Source organism: Macrobrachium rosenbergii, chromosome 55, assembly GCF_040412425.1.
Source record: "Macrobrachium rosenbergii isolate ZJJX-2024 chromosome 55, ASM4041242v1, whole genome shotgun sequence".
Taxonomy (NCBI): domain Eukaryota; kingdom Metazoa; phylum Arthropoda; class Malacostraca; order Decapoda; family Palaemonidae; genus Macrobrachium; species Macrobrachium rosenbergii.
In genome coordinates, this window is record NC_089795.1 from 19,045,372 (window position 1) to 19,059,025 (window position 13,654).

The following is a 13,654-nucleotide window of genomic DNA, read 5'->3' on the forward strand; positions in this document are numbered from 1 at the left end:
TAAATTTTGCTTGGTTAATGTAATGTCTTGATAAATTTAAGTTTTGTGGATTAATTTTTTTTGAGAATTAAGTAAATGTTGTGTTGTTTTCAAGTAATGGTAAATTTTTCAGAGTGTGAATCCTAATTATAAATTTTGAAGTTAAAAATAAATTTTTGTATTTAAAATTTTACAAAACACTGTTTCATTTATTAACCACCAGTGAATAGGATTAATTGTGTGTTCATAAGGCAAAGTGATAAACATGTTTCCTTTAGTTTTGCTGAAGTGAATTAAGACCAGGGAAACAGTTATAGTTGTTTGATGGAGTGATGCCCCTTTTCTCTAGTATATTTCTTGTTTAATTGTAATACCTCACACATATCTTGATAAACTTAGTTTGATTTTTCAAGTGATAAGTAAGTTTTAAGGGATCACTGTTACCTTTAGAGTGCTCAGTCATAATTTTGTTATGAGAGTTCAGGTATCTGGCTGAAGTGAGGTAAATTTTTGGATTTTGTGACTGGTGGTGTCATAACCAGGTACTTGGTACACATCGTGACAGTACGTAGGTGTGTTTCTTTTGGGCAGAGTCCCAGGGCGTGAAGGGATTAGTTACCACACAAATGGTTATTCGAAGATCAACACCGAATATTATTAAAGGTCTTCAGTGAAGACTGTGGTTCGAGACCTGTCGATTAAGAATTGTGAACATTGCTGTTTTGAGATGTTTTTCTGAGGAAGAGGTTAAAATGTACTCATTGGGAATGTACTGGACTTTGACTTATTTTGACCTATTGTGGGGACAAGATTTAAGGAGAATAATTAGTTGAATATGATGGATGTAATATAATTGATCATTTGGTGAACTTCAATATTCCGTTTTATTTCATCTCTTGTTTCTTGCAATCCAGTTATGTTAGATTGTTGTCAAACAAATTATTTTGGGTAATGCTTGTTTCGCTGTAGACCTGAGAGAGAGAGAGGGAGAGAATGAATGTGTGTAGGTACAGATGTGTATTGCCAGTTGCCTTTTGATGCGGTCACTATCGAGCTACCAATAGATGGGACTTCTCAATGTTTTAGAAAAAGGTAAGCAGTGAGGTTGACTCTTGACTGTGTAACACATGCATTCATACTGCCCCATGGCCAGGCTTGCATGTTGACTTTACTTAACAAAAATGCTGCAATTTATATAATTTTGTTTAATTAAGCATCTAAAATCTTAGTAATATCCGAGCATTCAAATAATTTTGTATATTTAGGTTACAATTTTGTTGTTTTAATTTTGTTTCTGAATTTAAGCACTCACTCAATTCCACCATTAGAGTCATCTATAGAAGGCAAAGTATATGGAGGGGAATGGAGTTGGGGAGGACTCTTGAGTAGGGGAGGTGGAAGGGTGGGATTGCAATGGCTAAGATAATGCCTTCATCATGAGTGGTCAGATATCAACTTGCTTGCATGCCTTCCCATGATACTTGCAGCTGTGGATTGTCTTCTTCGCTGTCTGCATCTTCTATCTTATCTCCCCCCAACAGATTCAGTAATCTTGACATCATTCAATGAAAGTGTGACCTGAGAATCTCAGTCCACTTCTAACCATGAAATTATTTCTTCTTCTTTTGAGTTGTGTTGAATTATCAAATGTTTTTCGACTATCATTCATGGCTGATACCTAATGGTGAGTATTGAAACCCTGAAAGTCCTCCGCAGTCTCATCATTAGTGAACATAGCTAATAGATAAAGAGCTTTGTAAAGTTACAAGCTTTACCTCATATCATGCCATTCATAGTCAAGAGAGTATATTGGTGTTTAAAAGTACCCATGGCAAAAAAAAGTTTTGTATCTGGTATCAGTGTATTTCAGACTTGAACTGCAAACATTAGAAAGTACAAGAGGGAAAACAAAGGAGTGCAAGAGACCATGTAGGCATAATAATAGCTCAATCTATACACACACACACACAAGAAGGGTAATAGAACTGGCAGATTGTCAATTAGGGCCTACAATTAGTTTGTTTGTCTGCTCAAAAAAAAAAAAAATAATAAATAAATAAAAAAAGCTGTTCATTAAGGCCACAAGAAAATTTGTTGTATAGAAATTTTACCTCTCTCTCTCTCTCTCTCTCTCTCTCTCTCTCTCTCTCTCTCTCTCTCTCTCTCTCTCTCTCTCTCGTGTTGGTTACTTTAGAGTTTTGGTTCCGTATATTCTAGATACAAGGGAATTTGTATGTATATAGTACAGGTATTTCTTTTGGGGGCCGGGGGTTAGGTGTATTTTAGTACTTCTGTTTTTCCATATTGTTTGAGGTGAGAAGAATTGTACTTCAAACAGGTGGATGAAGTGAACATAAATCTTTAATAATATGAATAAAGAAAAGAGTTTTCAGCTTATAAAGAAATTATCTGAGATTTAAAGAACAAATTTAGATTTTATAATTTTTCTTGATATTTGTGTATAGTTAGTGGTATTTGGATTTATGGTGTATCTGTTAAAACTTATAAGTACGAGGAAGTTATGTCTGTTTTCATAGTGAGTTAAGCTAATGTAAGTTGTTGGATAATTTTTAATAATTTTTCATGGTTGAACATAATTTTCATAAGTTTTCTGATGTTTATTTCTTAATTGAGAAATATTAAGCTAGTTTAGATATTGTCCAATATTACACCAATTTAAATGTAAAGTGAAGATGGTTACAATTGGAAGTAGGATATTGAAGTGCAGGTGTTAGTTTTATACTGGCCTTTTTTATAAATTAAAATTATGCATATTTATTTTATTTCTAGGATGAAAAGTAAATTTAGCTCCTTCATAACCAGCCAGATAAGATATTTGCTGCCTCCCTTGGTTGTACGAGCATCTCAGGAAAATAAACCTAGTCTTCTCCAAGAGTTAGCGGCTTGCTTGACTATTCGTCTGAGAGATGTCCTCATTGACCATTTCCAGGTGAGTGAAGTGTGTGTCTTTTAGTTTTTCAACCCTTGTAACTTTTTATAGTACTTTATTGCTTCTATTTTTAGAAGTAGAATAACCAAATATATTATCCAGGAAGGACAATGCATAAATTTCTTTGTTATTATGTAAAGATTATGTTATGAAGCATTTAACAAGCTCACTGATCATGCAGAGACTAAGGTGGAACAGAGAATATTGAGTAATTTAATGCAGAAGAAAGGTGATGAAAATTCCATTCCAACTGGCATTTATATTTAAGCCTGCCTTGCGGATGGATCTCTTACAAAAGACATGGATTGTAAATACCCTATTCAGATCCATTGCATCTACAACCTGCCTGAGTATTTAACTCTTTTACTAGCTTAGTTTCAAATCACTATTCCCAGTCATTACTGTATCATCTACAAACTCAAGGCTTCTACTCTCCACTTCCTGTGCATTTTGTTTCTCATTAGATTGAGCTTTGACTTTAAACAATCACAGACATAGCACAGCTTTGTCTCTTACATGATTTGACGAAAGCCCACCCACAAGTCCCAGCACACCCTTCACATCTTTTGCAAAAACTTTATTGTTCTCAACAACTCATCATCAGTATCAAACGTTCTGAACTCCCCACACATTGCCTCTAATCATCATCATCATCATCATCATCATCATCGTGTTAATTTAGCTGAAGAACATATGCAGGTACTCAAGGGTAGATACAGTACAGTACAGAAATACAGATTGCACAATTGTAAAAAGAAACGTACTGTTACATTTAAACAATACCAACAATAATGATAATAACCTACAATTTTTCAAGCATGAAACCATATATGAATACAGTATGCAGTTATATTTTGTGAAAGGTTAAATGGCAACTCTTGAATGCAGTGATAATATCTAGTCTCCATGAAGACCATGCTGTTGGGTCAGCAAATTTTTTTAAGCATATCTCACATTATGAAGAGGTAACTAAATAATCATAATGATAAAGGGAAAAACATCATCGGTGGTAATATGAACACACAAAGATAAAACAAAATATTAAGAACAAGCAAGAGCATGCATAACAAGACAAAAACATGGCTTACAAATGCTGCCCTTAGTGGCTGTACATAACAATGCAGACAAAAATCATAGTACAGTATATAGATAAAGAGGAATAATAGAAATAACATAACAAATGACACTAATGATAGTGAATAATAATGTGGAGTAAACAAGCACATAAATAATTTGCAGTCATATGTAATATCTAACTAAGACAGTAGTTGCAAAGGATCTCAATATTCCATCTGTCTTGCTGTTTAGATCTTGCTTCACTGATTAAGATGTTTTGGAAAGTCAGATTGCTGCTATTTTGATCAGACTGGAAATGGTATGCTTAACAATCTTTTCAAATTATATAGCAGAATGATGGCAAGGTAAACATTTTAGTAAGATGCCTCAGAATGTGTAGCAGAATGATGGAAAGGTGTTTTAGTAAGGTGCCTCAGAATGTCACTGTGAACAATAGTAATGAGCAACTTAAACTATGTAGCAGTAAGAGTGGAAGTCCAGTAATTTGGCTTCTCTGTGACAAATGACAATCCCCTTGCCAATTCCATACAACTTACATTGTTTCTGTTTTATGTCTCTGTATCTTTTAAATCGTTTGTAATAATGATTCCCAGATATGGGAATTCTTATAAAAATTCCAGATGGTGATTCATGAGAAATATTTGTGGCTTTTCAATGTTTTCCAGTGATCTTAAGAGTAGCAAACATGCACTGGTCTTGGTTTTATTGTAAATTATGTCAAATTCATCAGCATAAATATGGCAGGTATCTGTTAATCATTGAAGACCTTGCACTGATGGAGACATTGGAACCATACCATTGGTTCCACTTTTTTTATTTACTCCAATTTTGTTTATGGGGCATTTCATTATAATGACTTACCAAAACACTGTAAAAGCTTTTATCTCTTTAAAATCGACACGTCTGAGATATAAATTTTCAAACTTTGTTTGGAACGCTGATACAATTGGCGGGAGACCCAATCCGGTGGGGTGGGGGTAGCGTGGCAGGAGACATACCCATAAACCCAGGTCAGTTTCATTCTCGGGCATATTGGGAACGCATCTCGCGCGTCCGTCTGCCTCAAACTGTTTGGGTTCCTTTGTCTGTTTTGCACTTAGTTGTGGCGTCTCTCCTGGTGAAGTACTCAACTGCCTGTTTATTTATCTAGCTAGCCTAGCTCTGGGAATTTCGTAGCTATGTCGGTTCAAGCTTCTCTGGATCCAGAGTTTGCGCCAGGGAATTTGTGCTCCGCCAAACTAGTTAAACTTAAATACGATCGCCATTCTTTGTGTACAGCATGTAGGGGTCAAGAGTGTTCCCAGGAGAACACATGCAGTGAATGTATGGAATGGAGTCAGGAGTTTTGGCAAACATACAGTTCCCATCAGATAAAGCTGGTTAGGTATAGGGATAGGAAAGCCTTTAAGCATAAGGAAGCTAGGCTATCATCTTCTTCGGTGGTGGCATTGGTGTCACCTCCTCTACCGGCTGTTCCTTCCTCCTCTCCTACCCCCCCTCTACCGCTGCTCTTTCCCCTCTCATTCCCCCTCTTCTTCACCAGCTTCCCAGTATGTTTTCCTAAAGCCAAGCCCAGCCTCGAGGCTGATAAATCAGAATTGTTCTTTTCAGAAATCAAATGGGCGCAAATGAACGTTTCATGGAGTCGGTCTTAAGTTTAGTGCGTTCGCCCGTAGTCCGGCGTTAGCGCCGGTGATGACGTCAGTGTTGGTGTTGGTGATAACAATGTGGTTGTTCGCGATCGCGTTTCAGGCGAGTCTGCTCGTTTTTCTGAATCTTTTGAGCAAAGGCAGCTGTCCCCGCTCGCCTTCTGAGGCTAGAAGACAGTCCGGCGCTGGCGAAAAGGTCAGAAATTATTGCCCACGAGCAGGCTCGTCCTCTAAGGCACAGGAAAGCCTTAGTCCTGGTGGCGAAGTAGTAAGCTTGACTCGCCTTCAAGCGTAAAAGCTTCAGGAGACGTGAAAGTGATCCATCGGACGCGTCGATCTTCTTCATCGCCGACATCACAGGATGGTGTCCCCAGAAGCTTCATCAAGGCGGTCGTCATCAGGCGGCACTACCTAAGGTTAAGCTCTTCAGGTGAGAGTAGCAGCAGTTCATCTTCAGTCTCTTCATATTCCAGCTCTTCGGATCCCCCCTCCTCGTCATCGCAAGTGGGATCAGACCTCTCGCCCTTAAAGAGGCATTCTTCGGATAATTCCTGCCCTAGGGTTACTAAACTCTTCAAAGAAAGGACAACCAGCCCTATACCTGGTTGCTCAATCGTGGGGATCCGATCAAGAAGATACATTTCAGACGCTTCCCCTCCCAGGTCACCTAGTGCAGTCAAGAGGCCTAGCCCTCTCCAGGAAGTTCATGGCAAGTGCCCGGCCCTCTTACTCCTCCTCCTGCACACAAAGTGTCTGCGCCTTTGGCTACATCCTCGCCCTCCCAGGAGTCTATTCTGCTGGAAGGAAGCTAGAAAAGGTAGTCCGCAAAGTCCTTGGTATTCCCGAGGATAGAGAAGTCGTTCCTCCTCAACTCCTGGACGGTCTGGGCACGGAACTGATTCTTTCTGGTGAAGAGGAAGGCCCAGGTGAATCGGGGCGCTTTCACATTACGCTTCTCTACTCAGCTTTCTGCTGCAGTCGTACCATCAACATTTTCAGCCGACAGCCCCCTCTTCTCCGACTTCCACGTTGCATCTGGGAAAACAAGGTCCTGCCACTTCACTTCCCAAGTTGGTACTCTCCACCGCCTCCAAGAAAGCATTAAAAGAGGTAGAGGCGTGGTTGGAAGCTAAGAGGTCCTCGGGTAAGTCGTTGTTTTGCACCCTCCTTCAAAGCTGTCGAAAAGGAGGCAAAATTATTACAGCACAGGAGCTTCTCCTTCACTGGGATCCGCAATTTCAGCACAGGGGACTTGGCCCCTTGTGGACCTCAAGACGCATTTCATTGAGGCAGCCAAGACCTTCTTTTCTGCCCTAGATGTAGAACATTTTTCCAGGAACCTCTTCAAGCTCCTAGAGATTGTCAGCTTTATCGATTGGTCAATGGGAGCTGTTTTCAAACAGGTGGAGCAGGCTAATCTGCGCAGAAGACGTCTTGGAAAAATCACGGGGTTCCTTTCCTGCACCGATATTGCTATCCATGATGCGGCAGGCGAAATTTCCTCCCTCTTCGCCATGGCCACTCTGAAGAAGAGGAAACTTGGTGCTCGTTCTTGTCTAAGGCTGTGACTTCTTCGCAGAGAACGGCTTTGATGTTCGCACCCTTTGACAAGGAGGGCCTCTTCCCAGAAGCAGTAGTGAAAGACGTCCTGTCAGCCATGGATAAGAAGGCGTCGTCACACATCCTGTCTATGTCTTCCACCAGACCGAGGCCTGCTCCCGCTCCTTTGACCAAGATGGTATCTCTCTTAACAGGCATCCGTTTCGTAACTCCAGGTCCAAACCTTACTCAAGGTCCCGCTACAACCCAGGGTCACAAGTTCTCCTCAAAGCCACAAGGTTGTCATACCAGTAAGTAGGATCCCTGTCCTCCATGCGCCAGTGGGGGCCAGACTCAGCCTCTTTGGGAGGAATGGAGAGACAGAGGTGCAGATCAGTGGGTGGTGCAAGTGCTCCAGCTAGGCTACCGTCTTCCGTTCGCCCAACCTCCTCCTCCTCTCCATTCTCCCATTTCCTTGACAGCATACTCAAGAGGCTCAGTCAAGTTTTCGGCCCTAGAGACAGAAGTCCGGTCTCTCTTAGGGAAAACGGTCATCGAAGTAGTGCAGGACGTGTCAACCCCAGGTTTCTACAACCGCCTGTTTGTAGTCCCCAAGTCATCAGGGGGTTGGAGGCCAGTTCTCGACGTAAGTGCTCTCAATATGTACTTAGTGAAAACCAAGTTCTCCATGGAAACGAACCGCTCAGTTCTTCAGGCACTAACTTGGGGGGATTGGATGGTGACCCTCGACATGGAAGATGCCTACTTCCACATTCCAGTACATCAGGACTCCAGGAGGTATCTTTGCTTTGTTTTCAAGGACAGAGTTTACCAGTTCGGGCCCTCTGCTTCGGCCTGTCGACAGCCCGCAAGTGTTCACCAGGATTCTCGCCTGATAGGTTTGGCTCCACCTGGAGGAGTTCGGATCTCCTTGTACCTGAGACGACTGGCTACTCCGTTCATCATCAAGGGACCGTTTTTGCATGGAGGACCTTCACAGAACCCTAAGGTTAGCTCGGGACTTAGGGATTCTGATAAACACGGAAAAGTCGAGCTTAGTTCCTTCACAGAGGATTCTTTATTTGGGGATGACTCTGGACAGTCTAGCAAGGAGGGCTTTTCTGTCTCCAAAAGGGTCTCCTCCTGCCCCTTCAGACGGTGGAGAAGTTTCTTCTCCTGGACAGTTGCTCCGCCCGTCAGTGGATGCTCTCCTGGGAACTCTGTCATCAGCGGAGCAATTTGTAAGGTTAACCGTCTGCACATGAGACCCTGACAGTTTTCCCCAGGGACTCTTGGGACAGAAGGGCCCAAAGAGGACTCCACGGACTTCAACATTCCCCACAACGTCAGGGGCATCTTTTCTGGTGGAGGTCGCCGGAAAGGCTTTCGGAGGGTCTGGATCTCTCCCCCAGACAACCATCCCTGCAGATGTTCTCAGATGCGTCCAATGTGGGTGGGGAGCACATCTAGCTAACCTCAGGACTTCAGGAGTTTGGGTGGACGAACAGAAGAAGCTCCACATCAATGGGAACTGTTGGCCATTCACCTCGCTCTCCAGGAATTTTTGACCCACGTCTCAGGCCAAGCAGTAGCTGTTCACGCCGACAACTCAACGGCTCTAGCCTACATCCGGAAACAGGAGGTACCCATTCCTTTCGCCCTGTTCAAAGCTGCGAGGGACCTTCTTCTGTGGGCGGACAGCAACAGGGTGGCCCTGTTTTGCGGTTTGTGCAGGAAAACTGAACGTCCTGGCGGACCAACTCAGCCCGTGAACCAGACTCTCCCACGGAGTGGACCCTGCACCCAGCAAGTGTGCCTAGATCTGTGGAATCTGTGGGGCACTCCCATAATAGATCTCTTCGCTACCTCCAAGAACCATCGTCTCCCAGTGTTCTGCTCACCAGTTCCAGACCCACTGACTCACTTGGTGGACGCCATGCTCCTAGACTGGGCAGAACCTGTTTGCCTATGCCTTCCCTCCTTTCGGGCTCATCAGGCAGGTGATAAACAAAGTGAAATTCCATCAGCAGGTCGAGCTGATCCTCGTTGCCCGTTCTGGCCAAGGAAGGGTGGTTTGGACCTGCTAGATCTCCTGATAGACTTCCAGGCTTCTCCCTCAAAAGAAGTCGCCAGACAACCCCTCTCGCCTGACAGGCTTCAGACTGTCAGGAAGCTCATCAGAGCGCGAGGTTTTCAAGAAAGGCTGCAGAGGCTATTGGAGGTGCAGAAGGGACTCCTGGAGCAAATTATACCAATCCAAGTGGACAGTCTTCAGGAACTGGTGTAGAAAAATAGTATCTTCCTCTTAATTCAGACGTCTATAAAAGTGCAGCAGATAATTGCATATTTCATAAGAATCGTTCAGATAGTGAAACAAGCATGAAATTTTGCACAAGTGCTCTTTAAGTTCCTCTATCAGAAAAAAGGCCAAAAAATTTAATATGGCGGCCAAATTCAAGATGGCAGCCAGTATCGACAGATTTTGGCTAATTTTTCACTAGAATGGCATGTATTTGCTTCTAGCAATATGGTAAAAGCTCTTCCATACTATTTCTTGTGAATATTATGTTTCTGTAACTTCCCAGTACAGTTTACCTTTAAATATGGGGCTATATGGCTGCCAAGAAAAGGTAGAAACAATAATTATAATGAGAAATAATGCCCGTTCAACAATTATCGTTTTAAGCATGGATCTTGGTTTCTGTGGTTTTAGATCCTAATGAGGCCATCTCTTTCGAATAACTCATCAATTTTGAAGGAAAATTAATAAATGTAAAAGAGCGTATGTCTGCACACAACCAGGGCACACTGGTGACATCACTGCTGTGTAACTCAGCATGGGGTTCAGTGCCAGCTAATCCAGCTTTACTAATCCTGTAGTCTTAGACTAGTAGTTGTAGTATAGTTTAGTTTAGTGTCCCAAATGCTTTCTAACAGCCCCAGACCAGCTATAGTTAGATAGCCGCGCACCTGAATAGACAGGATGTGCCAGCGCGGGAGAGCCGAGCCAAGGGTATGGGGGCTGTACATGATGGTTCATGTACTTACCCGGATGGTGTACAGATCACACCAGGACTTAAATGGCACTGGATGAATGATCGGGCTAGGTGTAGGGAGACCGAACCTAGTTGAATCCCATACAGGAATGTGTGCTTTGTTTAAGGTGGTAAAAGGATAACCCCTCGGCCTTAATCAAAAGTGAAATCATGGCAGAATGTGATGCCAATCCAATATTGAGCAGTAGAAAAACAAACTGGAGTTTGTGTTGTCTTTGTCAGAAGGACAAAAGAGGTGAGCACTTGACATCACCTCCAAGTCATCATGTCTAGACCATGATGGGTACACAATGCTGGCAAAGGAACATTCCCATGTTCAGTGAAATTAATGAAATGCCACTGATAATGGACCCAGCAAGGCTGGATGAAGGTGATGGCATAGAGGCCACTCTCAGGAAAAATGCAGCAAAAATACCATGTGAACTGTCGCTTGTTGTTTAACAACACTAAACTGGACCGTGCAAGCGACAATCCAATGACCAGACCAGCAACACTGAGACTAGTCGTGCAAAACTGCGCCCGAACCAGTCATGACAATGAAGTTTGCATTTTCTGTGAGAAAGTGGCACCTGCATCTGATCTCAGACAGGCTAGTACTAAGGGCCTTGACTTGAAATTGCGTGAATGTGCAGAGATACTTAGTGATGGCAGCTCCTTGCTAAGTTGACTGGTGGGGATGTCATTGCACAGGAGTTTAAGTATCACCATGCCTGTCTTTGTGCCCTCTACAACAGAAAAGGTCCTACCTGAGGAGCCTTGAGAAAGTCAGAATCAGATGTGTATCCACTAGTTCTGTCAGAACTGATGACATACATTGTTGAAAAACAACCTTTGTTCAGATGATCCAGTCACATTTTCGGCTGGCAGATATTTGCCACCTCTACCAACAACGTCTGGAACAATTGGGTGTAGAGTCACCAAGTGTAAATTCCACGAGACTCAAAGACAAACTTCTGGCAGAAATTCCAGAACTTGAGGCTCATAAATCTGGCAGAGATGTATTACTTGCATTTCAAAAGGATGTGGAAAAGCACTTGCTCAATCATCTGATCTTTCAGAGGCAGTTATCATTGCTAAAGCAGCAAATATTCTCAGAAAGTCTATACTTGATCATCAGTCACGGTTTGAAGGCACATTTTCTGAGGCTTGTGTACGAAATTCTGTGCCTCCTCTCCTACTCCAGTTTGTAGGGATGGTTGAGCATGGGGCTGACATCAAGTCACAGTTACGATTTGGAGCATCAAAGTCAGACCAGGCCATTGCACAGCTCATGCAGTTCAACTGCTACTCCCGATACAAAGAGGGAGCAACAACTCATAGACACTCCAAAGACAGAGAAACACCATTCCCAGTCTACATGGGACTCTCAGTCTATGCCAAAACCAGGAAGAGAAACCTGGTTGAAATGCTACATCAGTATGGCCTCAGTATCTCTTATGACAGAGTACTGGAGGTCTCTGCACAGTTAGGAGATGCCACAGTTAGCAAATATGTGGAGGAGGGTGTGGTCTGTCCCCCAGTACTGCGAACAGGGTTGTTCACCACTGCAGTGATGGACAACATCGACCACAACCCATCTGCAACTACTCAGTCTACCTCCTTCCATGGAACTAGCATCTCTCCATATTTCAGCACCCCACCAAGGAGAACACTGGACAGGAAAGACAGCAACTAAAGTTTGCACCTGAGAAAGTGAGGTGGGTGCCTGAATTGCAGGACACATTCACAAACATCTCACCAGCTTCCTTTCAAACAAAAGAACCCTGTGCCACCAAACACTGCAATACCAAAGCCACCCACAGATATCTTGGGGCCACAGCTTGCACTGGAGTATCAGTGGCTAGACAAGGTCATAGTCACCCAGGAAATAGATGATGCAGTGAATCTGGCGTGGTCAGCTCATCACGCTTCAATGAAGAGAAGCCCAGAATTTGAAGTAACCATAACTTCATTGCTTCCTCTCCTGCGTGATCAGGCTCATTCTGTTGCTACGATCAAACACGTGATGCAGAAAGTGCAGGATGTCACTGATTTTCTGAACCCTGGCCAGATACCCATAATCACAGCTGATCAGCCAATCTATGCCGTAGCAAAGCAGGTGCAGTGGCAGTGGCCTGATCAGTATGGCGAAGAACAAGTATCTGGTAATGTTTGGTGGTCTGCACATTGAGATGGCAGCAATGACATCTCTTGGTACTCTTCTTCATGGCAGTGGTTGGACAGGAGCTCTGGTGGAAGGCAGGAGTTGCTTCAGCTTACCAAATGTGGATGCAAAGCAGGCTGTCGGGAAAGGTGCAAGTGCTACAAGCTGGGTCTTCCCTGCACAGCTCTGTGCACTTGCAAATGTGAAGTCTAGATAAATATTGCCCTCTCTTCAGTAGATAATCTAGGCTTGAGCATCCAACGTGTCATGCTATGCCTACCTTCTTATCCTCGAATTTTTTTCAAAGGTGTAGGTTGAGAGACCTATACATAGATTGGTTGCGTTTAGTCCATATTTCTCTTCTTTTCTTTTATGGTTACAGTCTTAGACACAATGTTGTATGTGACCATACCATTACTATTTCAGTTGAAAATAGCATATTAGTTAAACTGTCTGATCACATGAATATACCATTAAATAAAAACAGTTGGTCTCTATGTCTGCTAGCGCTGTGGATAGAAAAAAAACTTTTATGGCAACCATTTTTGTGCACGCCATCTTAGTTTAATTCATTTAGTAAGGGTTTTCAATAAAATGTGTGGTATGGAACATTTTTATAACCTAAAAGTCGAGGTTTAAAAAAAAAAACTGGCATATTCCATCCAATAGATGCTCCCAAACCAGTGAATCTCAACATAGATGGCGGCCATTTGAAAAATAGCCGCCATCTTGATTTTCAGGTGGCCAGCGCCCTTTTCTAAGAGAGCGTAGTCTTAGGAATGTTTTTGTGCCAAATTTCATGCTTGTTTCACTATCTGAACGATTTTTACAGCAATCTGCTGCACTATAACTCAACTTGCCGATTTTTCATTTACTTGAGGATTCAAGAAAATTGATGCCATCAACCATCAAGGGCTACAGAGCTATGCTGTCCTCCGTCTTCTACCATAAGGGGTTAGACCTATCAAATAACCGAGACTTGTCAGACCTCCTCAGGTCCTTAGACACAGCTAAGGCCCCAAAACCTGCCCTTGCCTGGAATTTAGATGTAGTTTTGAGGTGGTTAATGTCTCAGTACCCAGATGAACCTTTAGAAGGTCTTTCTCTTAGAGACCTCACTAAGAAATCCCTTTTTCTGGTTACTTTAGCAACGACAAGAGGGTTAGTGAAATACAGCTGTGCCATTGACAAGGAAGTGGGTTTTTCACAAGGTAATGCTGTTTGCTCGTTCACCTTGAATTTTCTAGCCAAGAACGAGTCT

General features: G+C 42.7%; 1 protein-coding gene across 1 annotated transcript in view; it reads left to right on the plus strand.

The window, feature by feature from the left end:
* The window catches only part of mei-41 (meiotic 41), a 593,070-nt gene that overhangs the window by 324,136 nt on the left and 255,280 nt on the right, over positions 1-13,654 (plus strand). The window contains exon 21 of the mRNA XM_067099620.1: positions 2,770-2,929. Within this exon, the coding sequence (XP_066955721.1) occupies positions 2,770-2,929 (160 nt within the window). The remainder of the gene's footprint in view (positions 1-2,769; positions 2,930-13,654) is intronic.